Source organism: Sceloporus occidentalis, unplaced genomic scaffold, assembly GCF_023333645.1.
Source record: "Sceloporus occidentalis isolate IW3139 unplaced genomic scaffold, rSceOcc1.0.p SCAF_22, whole genome shotgun sequence".
Lineage (NCBI taxonomy): Eukaryota > Metazoa > Chordata > Lepidosauria > Squamata > Phrynosomatidae > Sceloporus > Sceloporus occidentalis.
In genome coordinates, this window is record NW_028317002.1 from 3965100 (window position 1) to 3978602 (window position 13503).

General features: G+C 39.7%; 1 protein-coding gene across 1 annotated transcript in view; it reads left to right on the forward strand.

The window, feature by feature from the left end:
• LOC149300903 (sphingosine-1-phosphate transporter SPNS2-like) overlaps positions 1-13503 on the forward strand; it is an 86667-nt gene that overhangs the window by 68411 nt on the left and 4753 nt on the right. Inside the window, exons 8-11 of the mRNA XM_089484472.1 lie at positions 167-356; positions 1721-1786; positions 4290-4388; positions 5243-5406. Of these exons, the coding sequence (XP_089340598.1) occupies positions 167-356; positions 1721-1786; positions 4290-4388; positions 5243-5406 (519 nt within the window). The remainder of the gene's footprint in view (positions 1-166; positions 357-1720; positions 1787-4289; positions 4389-5242; positions 5407-13503) is intronic.

Here is a 13503-nt window from a genome sequence, read left to right on the forward strand (position 1 = left end):
ATCTTATTGTTAAAAGTAGGATTTGGGGCTCTTTTTCTCGACTTACTGTGTTTATTTCTGAATGTTAATAACTCTTAACCTTTGTTTTTGTTTTTGAAATAGATATTACCGTGGAATCCTGATTTATGGGCTTTTTAACACTTTTTTAAAACCCTTTTTTTGACAGCCTGATATTCGGGGCAATCACCTGCATCACTGGTTTTCTTGGAGTTATCACCGGGGCAGGAGCTACTAAATGGTGTCGCCAGAAGACTAAGCGTGCTGACCCCCTGGTCTGTGCTGTTGGCATGCTGGGGTCAGCTATATTCATCTGCCTGGTTTTCGTGGCTGCTAAGAGCAGCAGCGTAGCTGCATATGTAAGTTATCATTTGGGGAATCTTTCGTATTGTGCTGCTCTAAATGCAGTATATCTGAAAAAAAAAACCACTATGCTGATTGTTTGTGATCCCCGATAGCTGTCTTTCTTTTATAAAAGCAGTGCTACCTTTTGTAGTTATTATTATTTATAGTTTTATATAGCGCCATCATATTCTGTAGCCCTGTACAATGGGCAGTCCTTATTAGCTTTGGTTGAAAGCTTTCACATATAAGTCTTACTGAGGACCATGTACACACTTGCCCACGCAGAAAACCAAATTTTACCCTGTTATGCTAATGTTTCAAAAAAAATTAAATACCGACAACACGAAAATGTAAAGATGCATATGATGGCTGGAGTGTCCCTTTTATAACTGTAATCCCCCCCCCCCAAAACATCATGGATTTTTTTAACCTGTATGGGATTCATTACATTTATCAGATTCTACTCCATTTCACTCTGATGATTAGTATGCAGGCTTTAAACAATTTTAAGCCAAATTTAATGTAGGTGTTTCTATTTTTACAACAGAGAAGACTAAAATAAACATGAAGTCAGCGTGTCCTACAATAACCTTATGTTTTCGTAAATCCAGATGCATTACCTTACGTAGAGCCATAATGAAGAGTTATGATTATTGGGGTATGAACAGGTTAGACATTGTATAATAAGAAGCTGTTTCTGAGTGCTTAGAATCACATTAAGATTAGACTGTTAAAGACGAATATGTAACCATGTGATAAATAAAAGAAAGATGGATTTTAAATGGAGTGGTGCCATAGCAGCAAAGCAAGAGGATGAATAATAGCATGTAGGAGGAAGGCAAACAATAGCTAAAACATTCTCTTAGGAAACCTATTCTAGAAGCAATCAAGGGATCCCACTTTTGTTCATTGATAATGGGTATATCAAATATTTTCAACATTTTTACATATTGGTCCATACCCTGTAACCATAGAAACAAGCTTCTCCTGCAAGTAGTTGACCCTTCATAATCCTACCTGGGAACTCTCCAGATTTTGGCCGGAGACTCCGGTTGAAGTACCGCGTCTCTGGGTCACTAAGGGGAAACTCCAGGTTGTGGGAGCGCCATTGCAGTACACCCTGCTGCCTACCCACTTCCCCATTAAAAATAGCGTGTGTCCTCCTACCTGCATCCCACAAGGATCACTGGCCATGCATTATGCAAGGCCCATTGATCTCTTCTTGGAGGAAAACCTTACTAGGGTTGGACCTTTAACTCGACTTTCAATGTCAACAACCAAACAAGGGCGTTTATGAAAACATATTTGCAAATAATGTTATAATACATGTTACTCTCTATTATCGGTTTAAAACATATGTTTCTTTGATTTGTGACAGATTTGCATATTTGCTGGAGAGACTCTTTTATTTTCTAACTGGGCCATAACTGCTGACATCTTAATGGTGAGTCACATAGCTTTTTCTAACTGAAATGTTGACACTTTAGGGTCACATGAATCGTTTGGTTCTGAATGCTTTGGAAAGCCTCATTGTGATAAATCCTAAATTTTTTTTTACACTGAGCATAATACGCCAGTATAATTTTTATTATTAGTTTTCGTTATGCCATATAAATATAATTATGCAAAGTGTCTTAAATCACTTAAATAACATTATGGTTAGGTTTAGAAATAACAGAGATTAAACTAACTTTTATTACAAACGACCTATGAATGATGGGTGTGAAGTAGACACATAATGTATTTAATAGCTGAGGCTTTTCCAGTAGCCCACCACAAGGGTGGTACAGTATTCTAACACAAGGTAAAGTATTTGATGCTATGTGTTTCTAGTTTATGGTTTTGAAATATTGTGTAAGCTAAATGTAAATCATTACAAAGCAGATGGATTCTACATTTAGAAGAGGGTATTTCTTTAAATCTGCACAAATATTTTCGCTTGAACTTCATGATAATGTTTTAGAAGGGCCTGCAGTATGTTCAGTGCCTGAAGAATTATCCATCACAACACGCTACAGAAGTGAATTATGTACCTATAGAACAAATTCAAGGAGATCATTTTCTTGTCCCTTGTGCCAATCTTCTATGGTTTTCAAGGACAGCTTAGAACCATAGAAAAACCATTGAGGGCCCTAATAACAACACTAGGATAGCCCTGCTTCCTAGGATAAGATAAATACCCTTTATTTTACTGATAACATCTTGTACCACCATACTGTATATGGATCTCTATGGCCTCATCTTTACTTACGGACACCGTGCTCAAGTCAAGAAGGCAAATCTAGCGCGACTCAACAATTTTAAGATCTGGGAATGCATGACCTCAGATTATAAGATAAATGCACATTAACAAATAGTGTTTGGGTCTCATTCCTACATAATTAAATCACATATTATTTCCTGGCATAGAAAACAATGTATAGTAATATGTGTTCTCAAGCATGTAAAATCATGTGGAAGTTGGCTTTATTTATTGCTAAACGCGCACTTTATTTAGCCTTTGTAGGGGCCTGAGTCATTTTTCAATGTACTTCTCCCTTCACCAAAATTATGGCCTATTGTTTGTAGGACTTCCACCTTCGTAACAGGAATGTCCTTGTAAGTGTTTTTGCTTTGCAAGGAATTCAGTGATCATGACGAGAGTCTACTGGAACCATAGGAATTTCCTACTGAACATTGTAAAGTAAACATAAGATTGTGGCACTAGTTGGTTTTTCTTAAACAGGATGTATCCTGGATGTAGTGTTCTTGGTTGATATCTCAAGGCAGTTCCAATCATCCAAAGTCTTACAGTTGACGTTTCCTTCAACTGTGTTAACTGCAATTATATACTTATTTTGTAATGTAATTAGCAACCTTCATATTACATTTATCTTAAAGGAGAATGGCCTATCAGATTACATTTAAAATATACCGTATATATATATATTTTATTCAACCAACTGGACACTCTGACTAATGAAGGAGCAGTCTGCATTCACATTGCCATAAACACTCAGCTCTCACCCAAAAAGTCTAGTCTACACATAAAGGAAGTTTATTGAAACAGAATGAGATAAAACCAGGTTTGTCAATGCAAGCCTTTATCACTGTATTTTATGCCCCATGAGAAAATGCAAATTTTCCCTTAGAACTACTCCTTTAATTTATGAGTTTATTTAGATTACAGAAAACATTCATTGTCCCCACAAAGATGTTTACGGAATATACACTACAAATTTGTAACCAGTGATTGGATCTTGTTCTGTTTATAACCGTATGCGGCAGTCTTCCATAGTTTGTACCGTGACTCAGAACTGCGGCAAAAGCTTAGCTGTAATTCACTGTATTATTAAATGTGATTACTTTTAATGTATCTTTGGCTGTAATCCAATACTTAGGAATTCAACTTGAAATATAAGAAGCCACATTAATGTATTTTCATTCAGAAGAAAATTATTCTACAAGGTTGATGTTTTGGTGTTTGGTCTTGGTGCACTTGTACAATAGGCTACCTTGTTCAAAAGCCACTGTAGTCGTTTAAAAGCTGTATCTTTAGGGCTTTAAGGCCTTTAGTGACCGCATCCTGTATAGACACCAATTATCATTTTAAAACATTGCACATTGGCTTAACACAACTAGAACAATTTGTGCCATTCCATACCTCAATAATAGGAATTGTACTCTCAAATTTGTTGCCATGATTTCTACATCCACATTCTATGTAGTTCAGAGCCTTATATGCCCTCATATCCTCAAAACCTTGAATATAAGTATAGGAGAATAAAATGCCATAGTTTTGTAGTTGATACTCTGTAATATGCAATGCATTTATTCCACCTGTCAGACATTTAGCTAAGTATGAATATTGGGAATATGATATATGTGGGCTCCGTAATGTGATTTCCATGTGACGGTGACTTATTACATGGTTGATCCCAGTCTTCCACATTTCCCCCCCCCTGTAGTATGTGGTGAAACCAACACGACGGGCAACTGCTGTGGCCTTGCAGAGCTTTACATCCCACCTTCTTGGAGATGCAGGCAGTCCGTACCTGATAGGATTTGTAAGTATATAGTAATTCTGGGCACCAACATATTCTCTTGGGCACATAAAAAAAGGTATTATGCAGAGAGCAATCCTGCTAAATCTTGCATTTATATAGAAGTAAAGCTCTGGTGAGTACCTTTCCATTTTGGAACAATAAAGATTCTTGGATGCTTTGTTTCAAGCAGGAAACAGAGATCACGAATCATACATTCATTAGAGGTTCCCTTTCTATTTCTGTCACAATGGTCCTCATACCGGTATTTTATCGTAACTTTTATTGTACGTTACCTTAGGAACAAATTTCTGCATACGCTATATTGGTGAGGATGATGATGATGAAATTTGTATCACTATCTGTTATGATGCGTTATATTTGCAGTTTTATGAGGAATGCTAATACGGTAATTCTTTACTTTAGGGTTTTTAAGCAAGACTAGATTAAAGATTAAGGAATATTTAGCAATTATATTGCTGTAAAATGGATAGTGAACAGAAGTGTTTTGCTTAAAAGTTATGAAGCAGATGTGGGTTTAGAAAGTCTTCTGAGTGCTATAGATGAAACTCCCGGAGCATCTCTCCATTTCAGCCTGCACATACATGAGAGGCCCTCAGAGCCTTTTCATAGTTCCAGACAGATGCCTTATGTTTATTGCTATACACATTGCTGGCTCTTAATGACTTAAAGGTTATTGTAACTGCCAGCAACGTCAAATAGAAGGGGAACTAGAACAATATGTAGCTTTGGTACAATTGAACTTTTATAGCAGGGTTAGATAACCAGTGGATCTCCAGATTTTGTTGAACTACAACTCCTATGATCCTCTGTTAGGTGTTGGTGGCGCCACCGCTTATGTGTCTCATTAATTCCAGATCTCGGACCTCATCCAGCAGAGCACCACACAATCTCCTCTGTGGGAGTTCCTGAGCCTTGGTTATGCACTCATGCTTTGCCCCTTTGTGGTCGTTCTCGGGGGAATGTTTTTCCTGGCAACTGCACTTTACTTTTTGAAGGACTGTGATGACGCAGAGCAGCAGTAAGTAGCCAATTATTTTGTTGCTTGTGAGAAAGGAGGGCAGCACAAAACACCAACATTTATTATTTCAGTTGTTAACGGGTTAATGACCTACATTCATTACCACCTAACCTCCACATGTAATATTCTTTTCTAAATCCATACTATATCCCCTTGTATGTGTTTATTTAGATCACATACACCGTGTCCTTATTACTTCCACTAACAGACGTAGCTGCTGCTTGGTAGTTAAGGATCTGTTGTTGCAGTCGGCTACTGCTTAAGACCCATGGCAATCGGAAAGCAATTTAGAGCCAAGTATAGGCAATTGTTTATTTTGCTATGAGTTAAGTGTAAAGGTGCCTAATTAGTACCCTTTAGCAGAATTTACAAGAAAACTAAGTTTTTCATTCCTAAAATTCAAGAGAAATGACTGGATCCCATGTGATTGCATAAAATGTGTCTTTTAAGGGTATGTTGAGGGATATGCAGTGCCTTCAAACTAATGGTCTTAGTGGCCAAATTATCACAGTGCAGTCTGCGATGGTGTTTTTGGGTGGAGAGTTGCTGCCCCAGCCTTGTCCCAAGTCAGTGTCCACAGCAACCCCTCCAGAACTACCTACCATTGTCTCCTCTTACCACAGTTAGCTTGGCATGGAAACATAGTGTTGCATCCTGATTCTCCACCACTGAAGGATGTGTGTGAGGGGTAAGAGCTGCTACAGAGGCTGTGCCCACAAGACACGGACCTTTTGTAGTGTTAAACGGCTACTTACAAGGGAGATCTCATTGGGGCTATATTTCCCTGGCATGGATTTGCCAAAAGCCACCTGTGTTCCACAGTTGAGCCATAGCTAAGTTAAGGCAGCCCTTCTACTGTCAACCTTTTACTTCCAAAATGCATGTCCAATTGTAGAGGATGAAGGCAGAACCAAGACTGAAAATGTAGCCTTCAAGGTATTGCATTATTTGAGGCATTTCTTGGTCATTCTGTCCCAGAACCAGAAAGGACTGATTTAGGAGAGGAAAATAAAATTTCAGTATGTATTCTGACTACTTTCCAGAATGGATGACTTGGCTTTGGCTGTATACTAATACACTTACCTCAGCCCACTTGCTCTGACTATTACCATCCAGCTTTTGCCCTTTTTATTCTTGTTACTTTATCTATTTATATACTGTTAAGCATATTCTGCATGTGCCCCATTACATCTTGTATTACTTGTTTTGCGTGCAGAGAAGAAAGGGATTAGGCTAAACAGTGTGTGATTTTAAATGGCCGTTGCCTATTGTGCCATAGTGTAACAAAGACTAACTAGCCAAGCTAAATATTACATTTAGTTAGCAGACTTACAGAGCGGATAATGTTAAACTGTTTTTATATAGTTAAAACTACCCCTGAGTTTAGTGGGAAACATTGCTAGAATCTATATACACACTTGTATCCCACGTTAACACCCATATCCTCTATGTTCCTATAGAGAACAACCCCCCAAGTTCTGTGTACATATATTTCCAGTACAGCTAGCATTCAACGTATAGCCAGGTGCTTCAGTGTGTGTAGAACGGACAGGCAGGTGACATTACTGTAGCCAGACAAAGGCTGTGACAAAAGAATTCAGAGCTCCTTTATCTTTCCAAGGTTTGCCTACTGACTCTGCTTTAAATGGTATGTTTGCCTAAACAAGAGCTTGTGTCCTCCATTAAAAGGGCTGCGTTCTCTTTCCACTAGTGAGTCGTGCTCAGATCCCTTCACTGCTGGCAGCTGTAGCGACTCAGAAGAAGCTTCCATCTTATAGCTTTTTTTAGGTTGGTCCCCTTTTTGTTTGTTCGTTTCTTCCTTTATCATTGGTTTTGTTTGCTCTTATTTTGTATCTTTATTTCTAGAACATCACTGCGTTATTGTTTTATTTAATTTATCTTATTATTGTTTGCGTGAGAAAAGACAATGAGCACATTGATCGTATTTCTCCCGAATCCACAAGTACAGATGCTTGGACTTGATGGGCTTTATTAACAACTTGTATTATTTAATAGGTTTCTTCATGGGATAATGTTTTGCCATCCTTGCTAATCACTAGATGCCAATACTGACCACATTTGTATTTTTATTCTGCATGGATTTAATTTACTACATGAAAATCGATGCAGGCATTCTTTAGTTGTTGGCATTAGATAATGAGAGTCCTCCTCCAGCTGCCGGTACTGAAAGCAAGGAGTATATTAGGATGTGCTTCTTGCACATGCTCAGTAGAACTCCTGTTCTGGTCAATGGGAGTAGCAGCAGCCATTCATGTCTGGCTATCTGAATCGTGATGTTTTGCTAGCGCATCTGTGATACATACTTTTTGCATGGATTTTGCACGAATTTCAGCAGACATTTAGATTTAAAAAAATCCCGTTTTGGGGAGGACACTGCTCTTTTAAACATATTGCCCTAAATAAAATTCTGAAGTGGCTAAATGTCTCATATATTTAAACATCAGTAAAGTTTACAGACTTCAACATATCTTCTTTATGTATTATAAAGGGTAAATCCTTGTAACCCCCCCCCCCCCCCGCAAATCTCTCACTGATATAACGTTATCAAATACAACCAACCAAGCACTTCATGCATAAGCTCCCAGAGCCTGACCTTCAAAAATTCAACAATCCTGCAAGGGACGTCAGATTTAGTTGTTGCCTGCTACAAAAGCAAGACAGCAGATGTCAGAAATGTTATAATGCTCATTTTTAATAATATATCTGAAGATTTGGGTAGACATGTCAAAATGCGTGGGGGAAAGTACATGTTTAAAAAAGAATGTATGTAGCAGTTTAGGGAGATAACATTTTTAAAGGAACGGTCCATTCGTACCACAAGTAAGATGAACTTTTTATAGGAGCTACAAATTGACTCCAAAGGAGTCCCCTTAAGTCCTGGAACTGTGTTCTTGTTTTCCTGGATTGTTACGTTCTGATTTTTGTCTTGTAGTAGCTGTTATTATATTTTAGTTGTAGTTATGCCTTTAAATGTGAGCTCTGTCTTTATAGAGTACCGATTTCTACTCGCTAACATTCTCCCCAAATGTTGTTGTTGATTGCTTTCTGTGAGCATTTTAACAGAAATGTAAAGTGAACAGAATTAGAAAGAAAAGAACATCCTGTCGTGGTAGGCAAATTGAAGGGTGCTTTGTAGGTAATTTGTTTATGGTCGTAACAGACATTTAACGGTGCATGAATAATGTACACGAACAGCAGCCCGAACTACCCCGTCTAAGTGCTAATATAAAAAAGGGGATCAGATGTGCATTACATGAGCATAATGAACGGTCGATTAGTAAATTAGGGATATCAGTATATCGTGTGCCGTGAGTTTTAAAGGAAACTGATTGGTCAGAAATAAAAGCAATGTTCTGGGAGATGTGAGGAACATAAAAAACATCTCATACACAATGAAAGATCTTGATTTAATGGTCTTAAATGTTATGTTCTCAGCACCATATATGAAAAATTACCATTAATTTTTAATTGGAGGGGACCAAACAGACACTAAAGGTTCACCCCGTTCCTGAATGCACCAACGTAATTATTCATATTAAAATTAGTAGTACTTGGGTGACAAAGAAAGCAGTTGAGAAACATTGGCCTACATCTTCTGCTTGATCTGTTTTGCTAGCCGTTTATTAGATAATTGTTCATCTGAGCATTGTTGGAAAATATGAAAGCTATGAGGACCTTTTCAAGATTGGTCACGTAAGCTGGCCAGACAAAGAAGTGCCTGCAATATTATGGACATGATGTATAGAACCTCCACTGGCTAGAAATTCTAAAAGTAAAATAGACCTGATTATTGTATTACTTCGAGAAGCAGTAAAAAAAAAAATTAAAATCCACTCTCTGGGATGACAGCATCTCACATTGGAGAATGAGTAACAGAACCGTGGTTTGAATAGTTCTATTGCAGTCAGGCTTTAAACTTTACTTGAGCTACGGTTTCAGTCATTTTCAACCATTCAGCTTGTAGGATAGAGCCAAGGAGTTGAATTCCAGCTGTGGGAAGGATGCCTTTTTACAGTGTTTGAGCAAACAGTCCATTTTGTAGGCAATGGAGAGAGTACGCCCATCCCTTCCTGTCCCCCTTACCTACCTGAAATAGGCTTTGTAAGCTAATGCATGAATAGGCGTATGAGAAGACCTAAAAAAAAATAGTATTTTCTCATTTATTTTTACCATAACAGCATTTTAAATAGGATTTGAAAATTCCAAAAATAGATTTTAATCCCTGTGTAATTTCTTTAAACACATTTGCAACCCATGCTGTTGGAAACCGTTTCTTCCTTTGTCAGGATAAGTAGGGCAGTGCTGTCTTCCTTCCTTTTTTCATTCTTCTACAATATCCATAGGGATCTGAAACATTTCTATTGTCGTTATATACCGTTTACTATGGTTAAAGCTAGGTCTGGGACAAGAAATGAGAAAGTTTGCTCTGGGGAAATGCTGAGCAGTGAAACATATTTGAGACTTCCTCTTCTTCATACTGAAATACTCCTTAAACGCAATTCTATTGTCCCGAAGAAGCGGTAAGCCCAACAATAAAAAAAAAAAAAAAGATTCTGCATGGAAAAATTAGGGTGGACACTGGACCATGAGGCCAAGGTCACACGCAATACCAGTACCAAGTAGAATATTTACTGCCAATGCAAATGTGCACCTCTTTGGTATCTACTCCTGGATTCCAATTAAACATCATCCAATTTACACACTAATCAGAGTATACAGCTGTCGGGATAATTTGGTTTTAAACCCTTTAGGGATATTATTGTGGTCTGTTCAGCTGGAAGAACCACATTTTACTTGGACATTTTCTGGGCTTCAACATTCAAACAAAATCTATGATGTTGAAGAGGGTTTAACCTTGTGGTATGAGCCTAATCAGGATGGTCTCCTATCTTCTCAGGTCAAGGACTGCAGTATAAATGCCTGCATGGTTTATGGTTTAAATCCCTTTTATTTATTATTTACATTTCCATGAGGTTACTTAGTAACTCCCTTTCACTTATAGTGGGATTGGACAGGAAAACCTTGCACGGAACTGAACGTTGGCGTCAGGGGCGGGCTGGGCCGGGGGGGCAATTGCCCCCCAGGCCGCCCGAAATCTAATCTAAACGGCTGCGGGGTGCTGATGCCGGCGGCCGGCGCTACTATAATACTTTTTTTTTTTTTTTTCTACTTACTATGGCTTGCCATATTACATTTAAAAAAAGGTATTAAAGCAGCCAGCAGCATCAGCACCCAGCACCCGTGTGCGACGGCCGCCTAGTGATTGGAGCAATGCCAGCGTGAGGGTTGAAAGCTCCGCCCCCTCGCACGGAGCTTTCACCCCTAACGCTGCTCCCGTCACTATGCGGCCAATCTAATCTAAACGGCCGATGCGTGCTGCTGATGCCGCCGGCCGGCGCTACTTTAATTTATTTTTTTTTTTTATTTAATATGGCAAGCCGGATTGGCTTGCCATAATAAATTTAAAGACAAAAAGTATGAAAGAAGCTCCGGCCGGCGGCATCAGCAGCACGCATCGGCCGTTTAGATTAGATTGGCCGCATAGTGACGGGAGCAGCGTGAAGGGTGAAAGCTCCGCCCCCTCGCACTCAGACTGCTGGAGCACCGGATGTCAGTGACACGACGTAGAAACCGGCAGTCTGCAGCTACCAGGGAACGGAGGTCTACACGAAGAAGTGGAAGATGGACAAGGTTATTAAACCAATCTATATTTGTACAAATTATATATTATTTTTTTGTATTCGTTAAGAAAAAAAAAAAAAAAGGTAATGTCACCTCCGTCCCCAATCAGCCCCTCCCAGTGTCACCTCTGTCCCCTTTCAGCCCCCCCATGTCATTGCTGTCCCTATTCAGCTCTCTAGTATCACCTCTGTCCCCAATCAGCCCCTCCCAGTGTCACCTTTGTCTGCATTCAGCACCCCCATGTCATTGCTGTCCACATTCAGTTCCCCAGTGTTACCTGTGTCCCCAATCATACCCTCCCAGTGTCACCTCTGTCCACAATCAGCCCCTCCCAGTGTCATTACTATCCCCATTCAGCTCCCCACTGTCACCTCTGTCCCCATTCAGCCCCCATTTCATTACTGTCACCATTCAGCTCTCCAGTGTCACCTCTGTCCCCATTCAATCCCCGTGTCATTACTGTCCCCATTCAGCTGTCCAGTGTCACCTCTGTCCCCATTCAGCCCCCCGTGTCATTACTGTCCCCATTCAGCTCTCCAGTGTCACCTCTGTCCCCTTTCAGCCCCCCATGTCATTACTGTCCCCATTCAGCTCTCCAGTGTCACCTCTGTCCCCATTCAGCCCCCCATGTCATTACTGTCCCCATTCAGCTCTCCAGTGTCACCTCTGTCCCCATTCAGCCCCCCATGTCATTACTGTCCACATTCAGCTCCCCAGTGTCACCTCTGTCCCCATTCAGCCCCCCGTGTCATTACTGTCCCCATTCAGCTCCCCAGTGTCACCTCTGTCCCCATTCAGCCCCCCGTGTCATTACTGTCCCCATTCAGCTCTTCAGTGTCACCTCTGTCCCCATTCAGCCCCCCATGTCATTACTGTCCACATTCAGCTCCCATGTGTCAGCTCTGTCCCCAATCAGCTCTTCCAGGGAATTAATATTTGAGAGTGTATGGGCCCACTTGATCCTGGTAGGGTACTCATATTAGCCTTAAAAACACTTTCCCTGCTGCTGTGTGCTATACGTCCCATAATTCTCAGCCAGTATCATGGTGGACATTTACCTGGCTGAGCATCAGGGGGACATTAGGTTTTACGTTTTTTTTTACCATCCTTTGTTGCTATTAAATTTACTTATGTTAAACCACATTTGAATCATATTTGTATTTTTATAATCAATATGCGTTAGAAAATCAGGAAAAGATGGGCTGATTCGGTGGCACAATGGGCCACTTGACTTGCCCCCCAGGCCTTAGGCTGCCAGCCCTCCCCTGGTTGGCATATTTAAATGGCTCAGACATTTCTACTTTGGTGTGCTTGCTTTTCTTAAAAATGCCATTTTCTACTTGTGTCCTTTTATTTCAGGTGAGTCAGCTGGCGATGTCACCGGTTTCTGCGAACGTCTGATAAGGTAAAGACATCATTGGCGCATGGGTCTTCAAATTTACAAGGTTGATCCGAAGTAATAGTTAACCTTTCAGATACCGGAATGTTTTTCAGCCGGCTGCATAGATTGTCTGCACCTTTTGTAATTCTAATTACTAACTCACAATCCCCACAAACTGTATGTGTGTATTTTAATATTATTTTAAGCACACACCTTTTTTATGCATATACCACTAAATCAATTATACACATTTTAGGTAGGAGTGGGTCTTTGATTCTACTGGCAGATAATTAGGTAATCTCAATTTGTGGCTGACATAAACTGCAATCCTACATTCAATGCTCCAGGGCATACATTTCTCCTCCCCTAGCAGATTTGTTAAAGGCTCTCTGTGGTGCCCCCTGCCGTGGCTGCCTGATGACATCCAAACTATGTTTAAAAGATTTTACTATAGTCTGGAGCTATTGTTCCCTCACACCTCTGCAAAACTCTAGGTGGTTCAATATGCAAAGGAGTGATCAAATAGATCTTGTTCCTTTTAATGGAAAAAGCCGTAAGGAAGCTTCAAGGTTTACATTTTTTATATAAATATGGATCTCACAGCGAGTTTTCATTATCCCAGCACATTAGGTTCTATAAGCATTTATTATTAAGTAGGTAGGAAGGATAAGCTTGCGAGCAGGGCTCTCTCCACCTAATGTATCGGTTTGTCTTAGTCTGTCAATTCTCGTCTTGTCATACCCCTTGAATATATGTATTGTATTAAGCGCTGTGTAAATTGTTGGCGCTGTATAAATAAAAGATAATAATAATACGCAATCTATATAAGAAGCGTCTACAAGCCAGTTACTTGTTAATTCTAGTTCGGGTTAACTCTAGTCTACTACAAAGTTATATGTGTTACAAATCAATGTCTTCTATTTGTAGGTGAAAAGAAGAAGAGTCTTGGATGTAAGAATCTGGAAAATGGAACATTTTGGCTATTTCTCAAAAATGCATGTAATGCAAAACAA